This window comes from Hemitrygon akajei, chromosome 10 (assembly GCF_048418815.1).
Source record: "Hemitrygon akajei chromosome 10, sHemAka1.3, whole genome shotgun sequence".
In the NCBI taxonomy this organism is placed as follows: Eukaryota; Metazoa; Chordata; class Chondrichthyes; order Myliobatiformes; family Dasyatidae; genus Hemitrygon; species Hemitrygon akajei.
In genome coordinates, this window is record NC_133133.1 from 55,499,842 (window position 1) to 55,519,911 (window position 20,070).

At 45.0% G+C, this 20,070-nt stretch overlaps 1 protein-coding gene across 2 annotated transcripts; it reads right to left on the reverse strand.

Moving 5' to 3' along the window:
* Positions 1-810: 810 nt before the first annotated feature.
* Positions 811-19,498, reverse strand: LOC140734413 (short coiled-coil protein-like). Of its 2 annotated transcripts, none has more exons than XM_073058324.1 (5): positions 19,129-19,498; positions 18,539-18,625; positions 3,511-3,594; positions 2,392-2,576; positions 811-1,001 (listed from the first exon to the last, which is right to left on the reverse strand). In XM_073058324.1, the coding sequence occupies exons 1-4, from the start codon at positions 19,301-19,303 to the stop codon at positions 2,434-2,436; spliced, it is 489 nt and encodes a 162-aa protein (XP_072914425.1). In that variant the 5' UTR covers positions 19,304-19,498; the 3' UTR covers positions 811-1,001; positions 2,392-2,433. The 2 variants fall into 2 exon arrangements, with proteins under 2 accessions (XP_072914425.1, XP_072914423.1); XM_073058322.1 differs by having other exon boundaries at positions 2,438-2,576; positions 19,129-19,484.
* Positions 19,499-20,070: the final 572 nt, after the last annotated feature.

A 20,070-nucleotide genomic window follows, 5' to 3' on the forward strand; every position in this document is an offset into this window, starting at 1 on the left:
ATCGCAGCAAAACAGTTCTTGATAAAAGAACATATAGAACACATCAAAACAAATTTAATTAAATTCGCTGAATGCCACACTGGTGTAATACAATCCAGCGAAGCTATACTCCATGATTATACTGTTCAGTTGTGGTCACTGAGGTAAGTGAAATGCTGTAGAGAAGTTGGAATTGGATTTGGTTTTATCATTGTCACCCGTACAAGATACATACTGCAACAAGATATAATCCCCAAAGGACTGGGTTACAAGGACAGACTGCATGGAACCTGGGTTTTTCAGACCTGAAAGGAGGTAACTATAAAGCTGTGTCAGAAAAGCAATAATTATATCAAAAAGCTTGAAAAGATAAATCCAGTAAGCAAATACATAGCAGCAGGTTTGGACTATGTAGAATGCTATTCTTTGAATAGGGTAGCAACTGGAAAGAACTATGGAGAGAAAAAAAAGCAAAACAAACAATAAATAAATAATGAAAGAGTGGATAGTAGAAAGAAATATTGACTCATTCTATGTGACTGTGTTTAGATAGGCCAAAGATCTTTATCATTCAAACAGAGTTATAAAGATCTGTTATTTCTGTTAGTACACTGGCAATTTTGAGATTGAAGAAACAAAGCAAATTGATGGCAATTAAAGGTTTAGAAATAGAAGGCTCAGTGTAGCATCTGTGATTTTTCTCCATCCTTCGCAACCAATATATTGGCCTATAGTCTGGCCGTAAAGTATTAACTGGATAAAGTTAGAACAGCTCACAAAATCATGATGCAAACAGAATCCTATGTGCGAAAGGAGAGGCACACATATCAATATGAGCATTTGGGTTTATTATTTCATAATTAAATAGACTAAATACAAAAGGTACCCAAGCTGACTCAAGACAATAAGCTACTGGTTCTAACAGGGTTACAGTCTAACATTGGACAGTCTCAACTCTCAATCCCCTTTAGCATAGTTAATGTTACTATTATTTGTCTGTCTTCTTGGAGCTTTTGGTTGGTCTGGAAAATAAAAAAAGGACATTTTTATTGAAATTAATTTGTTACTTATGGCAAATTAACTGAATTATTTAAATAATCTGACTATTTAACCCTTTCACCTTTTGAATGCAGATACAGTAACCAAGTCAGTAGAACACTTAGATAGAAACGAGACTGCACTGGATAGCATATGCTGCTGGGGATGGCGAATAGAACAGTTGGCCAGCCAGGGAATGGTGCTCAGATGGTAGATACCTGCTCCATCACTGAGTGATGCAGGTAGAAGTCTCTTGTCTGCCCTCTCAGTCGGGGAATCCACTTTCCTGAAGAGTTCAAGGAACTGATGCTGTTTATCATTATTTCTTTCTCACTCGGGAACTGGATCGTGTTTTGACATGAGGTACCTCCATTCTCCATCACCAGGAGATGTCACCAGCCTGTGGCATGGTGCTTGCTGCAGAAAGCAAATTGCTTGAGGCGCTGATGGCCATGGCCCCTAATCATTTGACTTCAGTGTTACAAAGCCGTCACCTGATCTTCCTGTGACCTGATGACCCTCTGATCTCCTGACTCTGCAATGACCCAAGCTCTTAATCATCTGTCTCTCACATGCACATGATGAAAACCATGAAGTCCACTTCCCCCACCCCCAAGCTGCCTCTGATCCCCTAACAGCCCAATACCCACCTCTTCCAAGCCCGTTCAGGTATCTACCTAACAGCTACTGGCATTGATCAGATAGCATGTCTACAATGGGGTATTACATTTTCAGAGTACCTGTTGTTTCTTAATTAATGTTGCATATCTTATACAACTCAGAGCTTTTCTCATGCACTAATCATAGACTTTCCCTCATGACTTGCATTTTTTAATCTTGTCTCTAATTTTGGTACATCAATTTTTTTTAACGCTCAAACACAGACCAGATTGTGGCTGAGGGAACATTAGCCGCAGCAGCTCAAGGGCAGGGAGGTTGCTCACTTCAGACTGTGGCCTGCTCACTTTTTTCCTAATTTCCCTTGAGTAAACTACTATCCTCCTCTTTTCCTCCCCAGGTCCGGTACGCACTAGGCCATGACCATTGTGAAGTGCAGTCTCAACTGAGGCTTTTTGTTGACTGTGTAGTTTTTTTCTTGTGCTTTCATTTGCTACATTTAAGAAAGAATTTCCAACATGGAACACATTAAAGAAGTTGTGGCCTTTAGAGACCAACAGATTTGTCTCCTGTTTGGAAGTGTTTTGTAAATCATTGCATAAATTAGAAGCAATTGAATCATATCCCATCAACCAAATCTCAAAATGCAAACAGGATCAGGGACCTGAAAATATTTCATCAGCTAGATCTTAAGGTGAAAAGGTCAAAGTGAGATTTCAGACAGATGGACGTGACATGCAGATTAACCCACTACACCTGTCGAGATATAAAGCTGATGGTATCAGTGGAATGAGCTCCTTACTTTCTCTTGTTCTTCGACTCTGTGGTTTGAAAGACGCTGGAGGCTGACATGAGGTTTTCAATGTACTGACCAAGCACCTGGTTCTCAGATTTGAGCTTCAGGTTCTCTTCTTTAACAGCATCGACTCTGGCAGACAGATCTGTAAACCAGATGTAATGGTCAGGATAGAGCAGGGTGACAAATTACCGTGAAGTACAAATTACAGCAAAGTTAGAAAACACTTTTTTTTCTGAATGGGAAAGTGAAAAACAAAGTAGAGGATAGACAGAACTGTAAATGAAATTTTTTTTTTAAACTGCAGATTCTGGAAATCTTTAATAAAAGTAGAAAATGATGAGAATGCTCAGCAGGCATCTGAGGAAAGTGAGAAAATTAACATCTCAGCTCTGAGACCTTTAATCAGAACAGAGCTTCTGACAAAGGATCTAGGATATGGAATGTCAGCTGTTGTTCCTTCCAAATATGTTACGTGACTTGCTAACAATTCCAGGATTTTTGTTATTTGAGAGTTAGAGGGTGACAGATGTGGGTAAGATGGTGGAGTGCTTGGAAGAGACTGGGAAATAATACAGGCATACAGTGAGGAGAGCCAGAAAGAGTGAGAGAGGAAGTCATTGCAGAGAGAGGGAGTGTGTAGAGATGAGCCACAAAAAGAGAAACAGGTAGAAAAAGCACAAGAAAGCTAAAGAAAGAAAATGAAGAGAAATGGAGAAAGCAAGATAAATAGAAGGAGAAAGACAAACCTGCATGAAGAGCCAACACAGAAAGGTCTGTGAAAAAGTACCAACTTACGAGGCTACTGTAGCACACAAAGGCAAAGACAGAGAAAACTGCAGCGATTTATCAATCAGTAAGGAAACCAAAATTAAGCCAACACTGAAAGAAAGAGAAAAATATTCAATGCAGAAGAAAAGACATGATTGTTAGCAGAGGTAAAAACACCAACGTGCAGAGAGGGAGAAAGATGGTAACTTTCTCCTTCATGGAGCCGTCGTAGAGAAACAATGAGCAAATGAGAGAGCATCGGAGCAGAGGGAGATAAAAACTGATCTGAGGCGGCAACGAGTAATCACCTTCGAGTGTGTGCTGCAGCTCCAAAACCTGATTTATTAGTCTTGTCTTCTCCTCCAGCTCCTCTTGATTTTCAAAATCTGTTCCTACAGTGACAGAAAATAAGAAACCAGGTAACAGTTTGAAACAGATGGCTTGAAACAGTGCAAGCGGCAAGCCCCAACGCAGAGAAGCCTTCTCTCTCTCCAATGCTCTCAGCACTTCGTGAATTAAAACCACATTAATATGCACATATAACATTTGAGCTGAACCCCCAGAATTTCTGCTTTGCCAAAAGACATGCTACGGTAAAATCTGCTGCTCCATTGGTAGAAGACTAGAGTTCTAAGGCATGCTTTAAATTTTCAGCCAGAAATGCCAACTCAATCTGCCTTCTAAAGATAATGCTCTAAGAAACTGACTGGGTGTGCTCTCTGTGGAGTAATGTATGTTAATAAATATTTTCAGGATATTTTGCATCTCCCAGTAAATTTAACTAGACATTTAGGATTCCCCAAAGCAAGATCCCAAATACCCCGACACCCAATACTCCTCAGATTCCAATGCAATGCAAACCACTGCTCCCAAGGGCCCCCCCACACCTCCGTCCCAACTGCTCCCAAGGGCCCCCACACACACCTCAGTCCCAACTGCTCCCAAGGGCCCCCCACACACCTCAGTCCCAACTGCTCCCAAGGGGCCCCCCACACACCTCAGTCCCAACTGCTCCCAAGGGGCCCCCCACACACCTCAGTCCCAACTGCTCCCAAGGGGCCCCACACACACTTCAGTCCCAACTGCTCCCAAGGGCCCCCCCACACACCTCAGTCCCAACTGCTCCCAAGGGAGGCCCCCACACCTCAGTCCCAACTGCTCCCAAGGGCCCCCCACACACCTCAGTCCCAACTGCTCCCAAGGGGCCCCCCCACACACCTCAGTCCCAACTGCTCCCAAGGGGCCCCCACACACCTCAGTCCCAACTGCTCCCAAGGGCCCCCCCCACACCTTAGTCCCAACTGTTCCCAAGGGGCCCCCCACACACCTCAGTCCCAACTGCTCCCAAGGGCCCCCCCACACACCTCAGTCCCAACTGCTCCCAAGGGCCCCCCCACGCACCCGTCCCAACTGCTCCCAAGGGGCCCCCCACACACCTCAGTCCCAACTGCTCCCAAGGGCCCCCCCACACACCTCAGTCCCAACTGCTCCCAAGGGGCCCCCACACACCTCAGTCCCAACTGCTCCCAAGGGCCCCCCCACACCTCAGTCCCAACTGCTCCCAAGGGGCCCCCCACACACCTCAGTCCCAACTGCTCCCAAGGGCCCCCCCACACACCTCAGTCCCAACTGCTCTCAAGGGGCCCCCCACACACCTCAGTCCCAACTGCTCCCAAGGGCCCCCCCACACACCTCAGTCCCAACTGCTCCCAAGCCCCCCCCACACACCTCAGTCCCAACTGCTCCCAAGGGGCCCCCCACACACCTCAGTCCCAACTGCTCCCAAGGGGCCCCCCACACACCTCAGTCCCAACTGCTCCCAAGGGCCCCCCCACACCTCAGTCCCAACTGCTCCCAAGGGGCCCCCCAACACCTCAGTCCCAACTGCTCCCAAGGCCCCTCCACACACCTCAGTCCCAACTGCTCCCAAGAGGCCCCCCACACACACCTCAGTCCCAACTGCTCCCAAGGGTGGCCCCCACACCTCAGTCCCAACTGCTCCCAAGGGCCCCCCACACACCTCAGTCCCAACTGCTCCCAAGGGCCCCCCACGCACCTGTCCCAACTGCTCCCAAGGGGCCCCCCCACACACCTCAGTCCCAACTGCTCCCAAGGGGCCCCCCCACACACCTCAGTCCCAACTGCTCCCAAGGGCCCCCCCACACACCTCAGTCCCAACTGCTCCCAAGGGGCCCCCACACACCTCAGTCCCAACTGCTCCCAAGGGCCCCCCCACACCTCAGTCCCAACTGCTCCCAAGGGCCCCCCACACACCTCAGTCCCAACTGCTCCCAAGGGCCCCCAACACACCTGTCCCAACTGCTCCCAAGGGGCCCCCCACACACCTCAGTCCCAACTGCTCCCAAGGGCCCCCCCCACACACCTCAGTCCCAACTGCTCCCAAGGGGCCCCCACACACCTCAGTCCCAACTGCTCCCAAGGGGCCCCCCACACACCTCAGTCCCAACTGCTCCCAAGGGCCCCCCCCCACACACCTCAGTCCCAACTGCTCCCAAGGGGCCCCCCACACACCTCAGTCCCAACTGCTCCCAAGGGCCCCCCCACACACCTCAGTCCCAACTGCTCCCAAGCCCCCCCCCACACACCTCAGTCCCAACTGCTCCCAAGGGGCCCCCCACACACCTCAGTCCCAACTGCTCCCAAGGGCCCCCCACACCTCAGTCCCAACTGCTCCCAAAGGGCCCCCCAACACCTCAGTCCCAACTGCTCCCAAGGCCCCCCACACACCTCAGTCCCAACTGCTCCCAAGAGGCCCCCCACACACACCTCAGTCCCAACTGCTCCCAAGGGTGGCCCCCACACACCTCAGTCCCAACTGCTCCCAAGAGGCCCCACACACACACACACACCTCTGTCCCAACTGCTCCCAAGGCCCCCCACACACCTCAGTCCCAACTGCTCTCAAGGGCCCCCCACACACACCTCAGTCCCAACTGCTCCCAAGGGTGGCCCCCACACCTCAGTCCCAATCTACTTTTGGGAACTCCCTCTTAGAGTCTACTCATCCTTCCCCATCCCCTGCATGTTCTTCTGTAACTGAAGGAGATGTCACACCCACCCCTTCACTCCCAGGTGCAGAAGTTCACCTGCACCTCTCCCAACCTGGGCCACTGCATTCAATGCTCATGATGTGGCTTCCTTTACATCAGTGAAACCAAGCGTAGACTAGGTAACTGAATTGTGGAGCACCTGTGCTCTGTCTGAAAGAGCCGTCTTTCACTTCCAGTTGCATTTCATTTCAACCCTCCTTCCACTCCCATACAGACATGTCTGTCCTCGGCTTCCTCCATCGTTACAGACGACTAAATGCAAACTGGGAGAATAACATCTCATGCTCCACTCAGGTTGTTTACAACCCAGTAGAATGAATGTTGAATTTTCCAGCTTGAGGTACCTTTAGCCCTGGTGTTGTCATCTCACCTGCTTCCATCAATCCATCATTCCCTCCTCATTATATTCCACCTATCATCTACAAGCCTCCATCCCACCCCACCCAATTCCATCAACCTCTCACTATATGGATCTACCTATCACCTACCAGCCTCTCTCCACTCCTTTCATATTGCACCTGTCCTAATGATCTTTCCTCTTCTCTCTCAATGCTGACATAGGACTCAATCCAAAACATTGACTTACCTTTTGCCCTCATAGATGCTGCTTGACACACTCAGTTCTTCCTCTGCTCTGTTGTTCCAGTCCACCAATCCCCACTCTGGTCCCTGAAATGACCTCCAGCTACCAGCCCCCATCATCACCATCCCCATTCATCCACTAACATCTCAGGCTCCACCAGGAGCTCATCTTATTCTTCACCCTGTGATCTGTCAGGATCAAAGGCCATCAACGTAAAGCTGCAGCAGTACAGTCGGTCTACAATTTATCACAACTGCAATAAGGCACTTTCATCTTCAGCCCAATGTTCCTGTTTAGGATTAGCCATTCTCGCAATGAAGCTCATTGAGGTCTTTACTTTATCCACAACTTGGTTGACTCCTACCCAGTTCTTTCAAAGACCACGAAACATTAGCTCTGTTTCACTTCCTGCAGGTGCAGCATTTTTTGTTATTATCCCTTTTAGACTTGTTGGCCCATGGGAAATATCATGGGAGGAATTCCCAGGGCTGACCAGTAATTCTTAGTTATTACAGCAAATGGGCGACCATTCCACTCATCAAATCCATTGCTGGCTCCTTGTAGATAAATCTCATTTATCCCATCTGGCTTCTCCTTATTTCCTGACCACTTAGGTGCATTCCCAGCATTGGCTAGCACCTGTCCAGAGGCCTGAATGGGAAGGGATACTAATTGTGAGAAGTGAGAATACAAAGCAATTCCTTATTTTCTTAATTCCATTGATTGAAATGAAATGTTTTGTTATGTTTTGAGTATTTTGTTGATTTTAATTCTAAATGTATTTTTAAAACAGCACTGTGGCACAGTTTCAGTCACCAGTGTTCGATTCGGACCTCCTCCATTGTCTGTGCAAAGGCTGCACATTCTCTGTCTGACCTCGTGGGCTTCCCTAGAGTGCTCCACTTCCCCCCTACATCCCAAAGGGTTTCTGGTTGGTAAGTTATTTGACCATTTTTGGTGCACTGGGGAGCTGGGAGTTTGGGCAAAGGACAGGTTGGAGGATCAGGGTGGTGGTGATGGACACGTGAGAGAACAGGTTATAGAGAAATAAGTAACAACATAGAATTGTTCCGAGAGAAATAGTAAAACGACATGGGGTCTGTGGGCTAAAAGGGTTCTTTCCATTCATGAAAAAATGTGAATGGCGTCAAAAGAAAAAGAATTTCAGGGTGTATATTGTATACATTTCTCTGACATTAAATCTACCTATTGAAACTTATTGACCTATTGAAAAAAAAACTGAGGCCCAATCATATAGAGTCAGTGTGCAAGAACTTCAAAGACACTAATTCAAAACAAAATCAACTTGGGAAAATAGGGATAATACAGGAAACAGACACTGTTTTGTGAAAGACAACTTGGGTTCGACTAACCTGATTGAGTTCTTTGTTGAAATACAAGTGGGGTTTATGTTGTTTATATGAACCTTCTAAAGGTGTTTTAGCAAATAACTACATGAATCTTGCTAACGAAACAAACTTGTGGATTAGAAACAACTAGCTCCATAAATACTGAAATAACTGCACTAACAGCCTTAGATGAATAAATCAGAATCAGGTTTAATATCACTGGCATATGTCATGAAATTTATTAACACTGGCAGCAGTACAATGTAATATATGATAAATATAGAAAAATAAATAAATTGCAGTAAGTATATATGTAAAATAGTTAAAATAAAAATAGAGCAAAAACCAAAAAAAAAGTGGAGGTCGTATTCATGGGTTCAATGTCCATTTAGAAATTGGATGGAAGAGGGGAAAAAGTTGCTCCTGAATCGCTGAGTGTGTGCCTTCAGGCTTCTGTACCTCCTTCCTGACAGTAACAATGAGAAGAGGGCAAGTCCTGGGTGATGAGAGTCCTTAATAACGGATGCTGCCTTTCTAAGGCACCACTCCCTGAGGATGTCTCCGATACTACGAAGGCTAATACCCGTGATGGAGCTGACTAATTTTAGAACTTCTTGCAGCTTCCTATGATCTAGTGCAGTATCCCCCAGCCTGCCCCTCCACACCAGACAGTGATGCAGCCCGTTAGAATGCTCTTCATGGTAGAATCAGCTCTTTACCAATGTTCCCAAATGTGTATAGATAGAAAACAGAGATTAGTGAACTTTTTTCCAGACTGTACGGAAATCTATAGGTGTGTACAGGAGCTGCAGTTTGGTATTGTTATTGTATGGTCCAAGAGATGACTTGAACTTATGCATACAAGGTAGATAATTTCAAAGTTATTGATGCAACACAATTTTGAAATGTAATAGACCTTCAGCAATCTTGCCGTAAATATTGTACCGATTTTCTGCAGGATATAATAAGAGTAAGTATCCAAAACATTCAACAGTCCAGGACTCGTGCTGGGACAAAACATAGTTAGCTCTTCATTCCAATGAAGATTCCTCAGAAATAGCATTAGTTCAAAATCTGATAAGTCATAAGTACAGAAGCAGGGAAATTGGGGCAGGTGGGTGGTGGAAAGAGGTGGAGAGAAAAGAACAAAGAAATGAAATCCGCAAAGGGGTGGAAAGGAAAAAATGCTAAACAACAAAAAGTAATGAGGTGCAAGATAAAACGGGATAATGGTTGGACAAGAAAAAAATGAAAAGATTACAATTAGAGAAGATGCTAACACCTGCCATCTCCACAAATGGATTGGAAAGTGGAATTTGAGACACTGTGCAGAATGTTGTTAAATGTCTAAATCAAAACATGATCCAGTATTCCATGAGTTTCCACTGAATGGTTATTTTTAAAAATCATGGAAGAGGACAAAAGGAGTGGCATAGAGAAGAAAAATAAGAAGTGATCAAACACTGAAGGTCATATTTGTAAGCTGCATGGACTTCTATAGCAAACAATTGCATCTCCATTTGATTTCCCTGTGCAGAAGCCACCACATCAAGATCAGTTAATATAATTTGCCAAGTAGCAATTATACAGGAGTGTCTTCGTCCCTCTCATAGTAAAGGACAAGGTACAGTATGTGTGGGAAGATGCTATGGAATGAAATTAATGAGTGAACCTAAAACATTGATTTGAGATTAGTAAAATCATTTTCTAATCCATAGGATTCCTTTCATGTTACAACTTCTATCAGTTTATGTTACCAGACACTACAACTTCTATCAGTTTGTGTTACCGGACACTACAACTTCTATCAGTTTGTGTTACCGGACACTACAACTTCTATCAGTTTGTGTTACCGGACACTACAACTTCAATCAGTTTATGTTACCAGACACTACAACTTCTATCAGTTTGTGTTACCGGACACTACAACTTCTATCAGTTTGTGTTACCGGACACTACAACTTCTATCAGTTTGTGTTACCGGACACTACAACTTCTATCAGTTTATGTTACCGAACACTACAACTTCTATCAGTTTGTGTTACCAGACACTACAACTTCTATCTGTTTATGAGTCTTGAAGCAGATGAATGGAATTCATTTGTTTATTACTCTAAGAATTCCAACAGATAGGTCATCAAATTATCTTTTTGTTAATATCAGTGCAACATTTCCTCTTCCCATAAGCTAAACATATGAAGGATTAAGTATTGGAGATTTGCATGTGACAGCAATTTGCAAGTGTCGCTATAACAGTTCTTAATTCCATCCCAACAGCAGTTCCCCTTCCCATTCATACCTCATCCCTTACTACAGCAAGACATGAGGCTAAAACCACTGAAATCACAGTGCATTATTCTTATCAGCATTCACTCAACAAGAGATCAAGGGTACATTTAAAAACCCCAGTGTCACGAAAAAATGATAGGCATCCACACCAGGCATTGCTGAAAATACCTCTGTCCACATTAAAACAGGTATTTTGGGTGAAGCTCCTCCTACTGGGCACATGCGCAGGACACAGCTACAGAAAACAAGCGAAGAAGAAACGGTATACTATTTCCGTTTCCTCCCCTTAGTTCAAGAAAACAATGAAATGCCGCGCTGCCACCACCATCTCTTCCGGCACGTCATGACAACGTTTTTAAAAAGCTCCGGTTACCCCGTACGCACAACACCAGCCAGCCGGCGTTTTCAGATTTACACGCTCTGGAGAGCGTTTTAGAAAAGCTCCGTTTTCTGGGGAGGAAAACGCCGTTTCAGTGTGGACGGAGGGTCAAAACGAAGAGAAAAAGCTTCAGTTACGGATTTATCCAGTCTAGTACAAGTCCTACAGACAAATATATGTATCTGTTTTAATTAGAAGCCCTTTTCAGTATAAAGCTGCTGTTAACAATTTCAGCAACTCAAATAGCTATCAGCCAGTCAAGCAAAGTAATGAATCCATCTCTTTGTGCTTCATTAGCTGTTCTAAAATCTTAAATTCACATGTTGACATCAATAAAGTCTATGTAAATCTGCTACATAATAATTACACCCTCCATTAGTAATGTCTGTCTTGCATTCCCCATCCCCTCAGTCTATGCTTCTACAATCCAATCAACTCTATCATTATATTCATCAACATTATGATTTGCTAATTTAACTCAATGATTAAAAATATAAAACTACATGAAAGTAAGAATAAAATGCAAAGCGCGTTGAAGTGAAGACTATATTGCAGAATACGTACACAATGCTGGAAGAACTCAGCAGGTCAGGCAGCATCCGTGAGAAAAGAGTAGCCAACGTTTCAGGCCGAGACCCTTCATCAGGAATGGGGGGGGAAGAGAGGGCCGAAGCCCAGTAATAGAGATAGGGGAGGGGGTAGGGCCTAGAGGCGCCAGGTGGAAAACCAATCAGAGGAGAGATAAAGGGGGGAGGGGGAGGGGATAAGCATGAAAGAACTGTAGAGATAAAGAAGCAGAAAGTTGAAAGGGGAGAGAGGCTGAGAGGAACCTGAGATAGGGGAAGGGGGAGGGGGACGGAATTACCAGAAATTGGAGAATTCAATGTTCATACCACCAGGCTGGAGGCTACCCAGACAGTATATGAGGTGTTGCTCCTCCAACCTGAGTTTGGCCTCATCGTGGCAGTAAAGGAGGCCATGTATGAACATATCTAGATGGGAATGAGAGGCAGAGTTGAAGTGGGTGGCAACCAGGAGGTCCTGTCTATTGTGACGGACGGAGTGGAGGTGCTCGACTATATTGCATCTGCATCACCAGTACTCTATAATAATCCATGCAGACAAGGTGGAGGATTAGGTTTTAGAATAACTTGTGGGATAACTTAGAATAAATCTGGAGTACTGTACTCCGGAGAAAAAGAGGAGGATAAATGGTAATAAGCAGTCCAGTAAATCAGTTATGGGAGAGCTACTTCTGACCTGTGACTAAAACAAAATTAGTTCTCAGTTGCAGAATAACATTAGACAATCAATATGCAGACTTGTTCGAGGCAAATCATGCATGACTGATTGTGGTCATGCAAAAGATGGAGTTTTAAAAGTTATTTTAAAGCAGCACAACAGCCATTCATAAAACAGAAAACATATTAGACCTGAATACATAGCTGATTGAAGAATAGAGGACAAGATTACAATCTAATTTTTTGATTGGAGAGAAATAAGGAGTGCTCCGAAGTTAGCATTGGAAACATTCCTTTTCCTGTTATGTTAAGTGACCAGGACTAGGATTCAAGAGGCGTAATTTTGAAGCAAGATACTCAACGAGGCAGCATTGCAAATCATCAGCAAGACAGAACCCAACTTCTGGCAGAAATGCAATTACTGGAGTACAATACCTCTCTATCTCCTGCTCATATCAGGAGCGTCTGGGGTAAACGCCCAACCCCATCCTATTCTTTGAACAGAGGTCCAAACAGTTTTCCTCTACCAACATACTTATTCGTCTGGATGAATTCATCCTCACATTCAACAACTTCTCATTCAACTCTACTTAATTTCCATAGGTCAAAGGTACAGATATGGAACTTGCACAGGCACTTTTGATGGGATACTTGGATCCAATCCCCCACTAACATCAGCAACAATGCCGTTTCCTAGACTCAGACAGAATTCAAAATTTTCATTACCTTTGCTTCCAATTTTCACCCCAAATCTCACCTTCAACAAGGTTTCAACAAGTAGAGCTGGTAAGATGCAGTTGGATTTTCAGAAGGCTTTCAATAAAATTATTAATTGAAGTTAGAGTAATGCACTGATGTGAATTGAGGGTTGGGCAGGGGCCAGGAAACAGAAAGAAGGAATGAGAGACTCAATTTTGAGTAGGGAGTTTGTGACTAGAGTACCACAGGAATCAGAGTGGTGTTTGTCCCTCTACCTCTATTCTCAAGGACAGACAAGCCACAAACATTTATAAATCTATAGTCTCCTACATCAAACGTGATCATCTTTCCTCCCAACTTGTCTCCTGCAAGGCACTTAACCACACATTGCTCTGCAACGACACGGGTGCCAAGTTGTACGGGTCCTAATGCCCTTCCCTTGGACAACATCGGTGGCATGGAGAGGGGAGACTTGCAGCATTGGCAACTGCCGGTATCCCATACAACCCTGCTCAGGCCTGCACCCTGGAAACCTTCCAAGGCGCAAATCCATGGTCTCACGAGACTAACAGATGCCTATTGTCTCCTGCAAGGACTCCACTGCATTCTCCAAGTTCTTCCTCCTTCACCATATTTGCTCTCATGATGAAACTTGCCACACAGGTGTCTTTGAAATGTCTTCCTCCTCCTCACTACATCGAGGCTTGCCCTCGGCCATGTTGAACAGAGGCCTTCACTACATATCATCTATTTCTTGCGCCTCTACCCACAATGGACAGATCAATGAAAGAGTTCCGTTGCTCCTTACCTTCCACCCCACTAGCCTCTTCATTCAGATCATCCTTCACAATTTTCCTCAATTCCAACAAGATCCCACCACCAGACATGCCTCCTCTGCCCCCTCAGAATTTCAACATAATCATTCCCTTCACGACTCTGTGGAACTGATCGCTCCTCATCCGACAGCACTTTCCCCATGCAGTTACAGGAGGCACATTACCTGCCCTTTAACTCCTCATCCGACAGCACTTTCCCCATGCAGTTACAGGAGGCACATTACCTGCCCTTTAACTCCTCCCTCCCTACCATCCATGAACCTTAACAGTCTTCCCAAGTGAAGCAGCTTAGACATCTCTAAGTCTAGTGTTCACAATGAGGTCTCCTCTACATTGAGGAACCAAACCACAGAATATTCACATTTTCTGCTTGTATCCCATTGGCTAGGGCATCATTTTATTTCATCCATCCTGACCTTCCTCATTTACTTCATCCCCTTATAGTTTCTGTGCAATTCCCTCACAGCTCCACTACCCCATGGCTCTGAATTACCAGTGAATCTGGATCAATTACACTTGATCCCCTCAACAAAATCACTGACTTAGATTCACAGGTGAACCACCAACCTGATTCCTGTGGTAATCCTCTAATCACGAACTCCCCACTCAAAAATTAGTCTTCCATTCCTTCTTTCAGTTTCCTGGCTCCTGCCCAACCCTCAATTTACATCAGCACGTTATTCTCAACGCCACGTTCTCTAACTTCAATTAATAATTTTATTGAAAGCCTTCTGAAAATCCAAATGCATCTAACTTACTTTACTAGTTGAAACCTCAAAAAATTCCAACTAATTTGGCAACCATGAACCACGAGAGGGAGGAAGTTGGTGGAAGGCTGGAAAAGGGGGCTGTTTTGTTCTGTTGTTGTCGCTGCATCTGCGGTTTGTGTTGTTCTGCTGAATATTGTGGACATGCTACGGTGGTGCTGGAATGTGTGACAATACTCGTGGGCTGCTGCAGCATATCCTTAAGTGTGTTGGTTTCAATGTACACGTGTTAAATAAATCTGAATCACTAACTCCATCCCCTTTAGTTCCAATTGATGTGCTCAATTGTGATGTTCCAATATAAAGCTCACCTCATTGTTATCCCTTAATCAATTGTGTTTTCTTCAGTATTTCAGAAATTTATTCATATGTTTTATGACTGCTAATGAGCTGGTACTTGTTTGAATATTCTGTCAGCTATGAGCTGTATGTAACCACTAATCATAAAATTTACAATATTTTTCACCATCTGGATGCCAACAGTTCCAAAAACCCTCAGAAATCTCCAAAACTATCCAGGACAAAGCAGTCCACTTGATTGACATTCCTAAACATCCACTCCATCAGAATCAGACTGTGGCCACGTTGTGTGCATCTACAAAAGGCACTCCATTCTCTTACCTAGGCTGCCCCTGCAGCACCTTGCTAACCCATGACCTCTAGCATGGCAGGCAAATGGGAACCCCACCTCCTGCAAGCTCCCCTCCAAATATCACATCTTCAGCTCAAGTCACACACCTTCCCAACTCTGTAATGAAATGCCATTCCTTCGTTACCGCTGACCCCGAACCCTGGAACGCCTGCAGTGACAGCAACGTGTGAGACCCTTCAGCTGCGGCACCACAGTGGCTCAGTGCCACTGTCTCAGGACAGTCAGGGATGGACAACAAATGCCTGCGATGTGCACTTCCTGAAAACTGAACAAGTAACATCAGTAACATGCAACTAACTTTCTTATAATCCCTACTTTATATTTTGATTACATACTTAAAATGAAGTATCTGCCAGTTTTTTGCCCACCATCACAAACAGATTGTCCTTTTGAAGGCCATTCTGTTTTTGGCAGCACTGACTATTTCTGATTTTGTTTGTTGAACATTTTGTGAAAGCTACATACATCACCACATTCCGCATCAATTATGGGACCCGATTATCCCACCCTTCATGCCAACATGTTTGCTATTACAATGCATTCCACATTTCATCCAATCTACCTCAACAACCTGCTACACATACCATATGTATTTTGTTAGTTCCAACCAGATTCTCCATAAACATGTTACCAGAATACATTAAGCATCTTTTCATTGTCACTCATATTAATATAGAGGCAGGTGTTGTGCCTTCATCTCCTTGAGCCAGTACTGCCATACAATTAAATCATTGCTGCTGCCTACCCAACTTTCATTTGTCTACCCTGTATCTATAACGTTAATTGCCCTGCCTGAAAAAAAACTCAATTCTGAAATATTCATTCGGCCTGGAGTATGGAACAGAACTCAAGGATTTTAAGACCATAAGATAAAGGAGCAGAATTAGGTGGTTTGGTCCATTGAGCCTGCTCCGCCATTTCATCATGGCTCTCAGCTCCAACCTCCTGCCTTTTCCCCATATCCCTTCACACCCTGACCAATCAAAAACCTATCAACCTCTGCCTTAAACATACATAGAGATTTGGCCTACATAGCTACCTGTGGCAACAAATTCCACAGACACACTGCTCTCTGGCTAAAGCAGTTCCCCCTCATCTCCATTTTTAAAGGAACACCCCTCTATTCTGAGGCTGTGTCCTCTGGTCTTAGACTCTCCAACCAGAGGGAACACCCTCTCCACATCCACTCTATCAAGGCCTTTCACCATTCAACAGTTTTCAATTAGATCATCCCTCATTCCTCTAAATTCTAGTGAACACAGGCTCAGAGCCTTCAAAAGCTCTTCATATGACAAGCCATTTAAACTTGGAATTATTTTCATGAAAGTCCTTTGAACCCTCTCCAGTCTCAGTACATCATTTCTAAGATAAGGGGCACAAAATTGCTCACAATACCCCAAGTGACACATACCAGGGCTTTATAGACTCAACATTGCACCCTTACTTTTACATTCTAGTCCTCTTGAAATGAATGCTAACGTTGCATTTGTCTTCCTCACCACAGACTCAACCTGCAAATTAACCTTCAGGGAATCCTGTACAAGGACTCCCAAGTCCCTTTGCATCTCAGATTTTTGTATTTTCTCTCCATTTAGAAAATTGCCAAATCTTTTAGTTCTTCTACCAAGGTGCATGACCATACACTTCCTAACACGGTTCCATCTGCCGCTTCTTTGCCCATTCTCCTAATCTGTCTAAGTCCTTCTCTGGCCTCTCTACTTCCCTTCCCTTCCACCTATCTTCATGCTGTCTGCAAACTTGGCCACAAAGCCATCGATTTCATCATCTGAATCACTGAAAGACAACTGAAAAAGAATCAGTTCTGCACAGTGGAACAGCACTAGTCACCAGCAGCCAACCAGAAAAGGCTCCCTTTATTCCCACCCCTTGTCTCCTGCAATCAGCCACCGCTTTATCCATGCTAGAATCCATCCTTAATACCATAGGTTCATAGCTTGTTAAGCAGCCTCATGTGTGGCACCTTGTCAAAGTCCTTCTGAAAATCCAAGTACACATCATCAACCAATTCTCCTTTGTCTGTGCTGCTTGTTATTTCTTCAAAGAATTTCAACAGATTTGTCAGGCAAGAGTTTCCTTGAAGAAACCATGCTGACTACGGCCAGTTTTACTATGTGACTCCAAGTACCCTGAGTGTTCACCTTAGTAATCGACTCCAACATCTTCCCAACCACTGAGATCAGACAACTGGCCACCTCTTTCAGAACCCTGGGGTGTACACCATCTGGTCCAGGTGACTTATCTACCTTCAGACCTCTCAGTTTCCCCAACAGCCTGCTCTCTAGTAATGGTAACTTCACACATTTCATGACCCCTGACACCTGGAACTTCCATCATACTGCTGATGTCTTCCACAGTGAAGGCATGCAAAATACTTATTCAGTTCCTTCTCCATTTCCTTGTCCCTGATTACTACCTCTCCAGCATTGTTTTCCTGCAGTCCGATATCCACTCTTGCCTCTCTTTTACACTTTATCTATCTGAAGGAACTTTTGGTATCCTCTTTAATATTATTAGCTAGCTTACTTTCTTTACATTCTTAAAGTCGTCTTCTGTTGGTTTTTAAAAGCTTTCCAAACCTCTAACTTTCTACTAATTTGTGCTCTATTATTTGCCATTTCTTTGGCTTTTATGTTAGCTCTGACTTGAAAGCCACAGTTGTGCCATCTTGCCTTTAGAGTACTTCTTTCTCTTTGGGATGTATATATCCTGTGCTTTCCGAATTGCTTCCAGTACTTCCAGGCATTGCTGCTCTACCATCATCCTTGCCTGTGTCCTTTCCAATCAATTCTGGCCAACTCCTCTCTGGTGTCTCTGTAATTCCCTTTACTCCACTGTAATCTGACTTTAGCTTCTCCTTCTCAAAGTTCAAGGTGAATTCGATCATATTATGTTCGCTTGCCCCTCAGGGTTCTTTTACCTTCAGCTCTCTAATTAATTCTGGTTCATTGCACAACACCCGATCCAGAATAGCTGATCCCCCAGTGGGTTTAATGAGGAGCTGCTCTAAAAAGTCATCTCCTAGGCATTTAGAAATTCCCCCTTTTGGAATCCAGCACCAACCAGTATGTGAAAGCTTCAGTCTTGGCGAATTGGTTTTATGAGATAGAAGGGGACAATTAATAAACCCTCCTTCTACCACTAGTTACCCAAACCCGAGCACTTTTATCACCCGACCCACCAAGATCAATGCCTCTCCCACCGCCCCAATACCACAGGTGTGTGAGACAGTGCTGAAAATTTACATGTTATTTTCGCATCACTGATTCTGACAAGGGTGCCCAGGTGGAAGAATCCATTTCCACACAGGGGTTGCATGTTACCGGCGCTTCTCCCGGAATTTTCCGTTGCGGTACGGACAGTTCCCGATTGCCCTCACAGACAACCCGGGGGAAATTCGGACGTAATGCCGTAAAGAACCACAGCAGCCAAAGGCTGGCGTTGTCAACTACCTTCTGTATCTGCGTTCATTTTGTCATCAGCCTCCTGTGGAATTTTCATTCGATGACGTCGCCTAGGAACTCCTTGGAACCGACAATCTGGAATAAACGGGATAATAAAAGAGAGGAATTGATGTACAAGGGGCAGGTCACATACAAAGCCGCCTTTTGTGTTGGCCATTATCTGGCCGCGCACGGCACGAAGACGAGAGGTTTTGTGCCAGGCTCACCGCAGCCGACTACCCCTTTCAGCCTGAGCCACAAATGAACAAATATCGATCCGAAATTTGCAGAGATTGTTACCGATTGAGCGAATTAACTGCAGAGTTCCACGGCTAACAGGAAAATCGGGAAATGTAACGGTGTAAGTTAACACAACATCCTCAGCCTCCACCCAATCGAGGGAATTTGTTATCGGTCCCAGAGTAAGCATCGGGACAGATCCCTTTCCAAGCTCACCTTCCCCGGGTTAATGCCTCCAACGCCGCTGAGTGATGCTCGCTTACATCGAAATATTTTGTCCCGTTTGCATGGGCTTGCTTTTTGTTCTGCCCTGTGGCTGACGGATCGGGTTGGTCCCCGCCGCCGAGCTGCTTGCTTACCTTCGCGGCGACCCGCTCCTGCCTGCTGTCTGCTGCGGCGTGCGCTCGGGAGATGCGTCAGCCCGCAGTGCGCAGAGGCAGTGCGGGGCCAGGGCTGCCCCTGCCGTCTTCTCCCACACCACTGCCCCCTTACATCACTGATACACTCCCTATAGCCATCGTTGCAACAGTGCATCACCCTTACACCTTTAAAACCTCCGTTCTCCACTAGTCCATCATCTTATCGCCACACACTCTCACACTCATGTTCCATCCGCAATCACCATCACTAACCCCTTCCAGCACTGCAGCTCCTCCCGTCATTATTGCCTGTTGATACCAGAGCTACACCGCACAACCACCCCTGTAACAGTCACAGGCTCCTGACTTATTCCCGTCATTAATTCCTAGGCGAGCACTCGCTATATCCTTCCAAAATTGCTGTACCCCTTGTCAAAATCTGCAACGTCTACATCCCTGCAGTTTTCACTGTCGTTATCGCTGCCTCCTTACACCACGGTGGCACCCGGCTTCACCGTCCTACTTGCGTGATTCGCTCGTTTCTTTACACCCCTCCTCGCCTTTTCACTACTGTTCTTTTTCATACCATTACTGGTGCTTCAGTTATCAGCATTGTCGCCTTATGCTATTCTGCACCACTAATTAGCATATAATTACCTCATTGCACCACATGCACCCCTCTTGTCACTAACAGAAGCATAGAACATTTCAGTTCAGTACAGGTTTTCCAGCCTATGATGTGCTACCAAACTTTTAACCAACTCCCAAATCAATCTAACCCTCCCCTTCCATATAACCCTCAATTTGTTCCACCATCCATTGCCTATCTAAGTTTCATAAATGGCTCTAACATCTCTGCCTCTACCACTGCCCCTGACAGCACATTCCACCCTCCCACCACTCTTAAAAAAACTTACCCCTTGCATTTTCTTCCAATGACCT

Bases quoted from the DNA above. Each gene is read 5' to 3' on its own strand.
- LOC140734413 (XM_073058322.1), bottom strand. From the start codon at position 19,303: ATGCACTGTTGCAACGATGGCTATAGGGAGTGTATCAGTGATGTAAGG. The intron at 18,626-19,128 runs GTAAGCAAGCAG...CGTTTATTCCAG, and splicing joins AGGAGCGGGTCGCCGCGAAG to ATTGTCGGTTCCAAGGAGTT. The intron at 3,595-18,538 runs GTAGTTGACAAC...CTGTCACTGTAG, and splicing joins AATGAACGCAGATACAGAAG to GAACAGATTTTGAAAATCAA.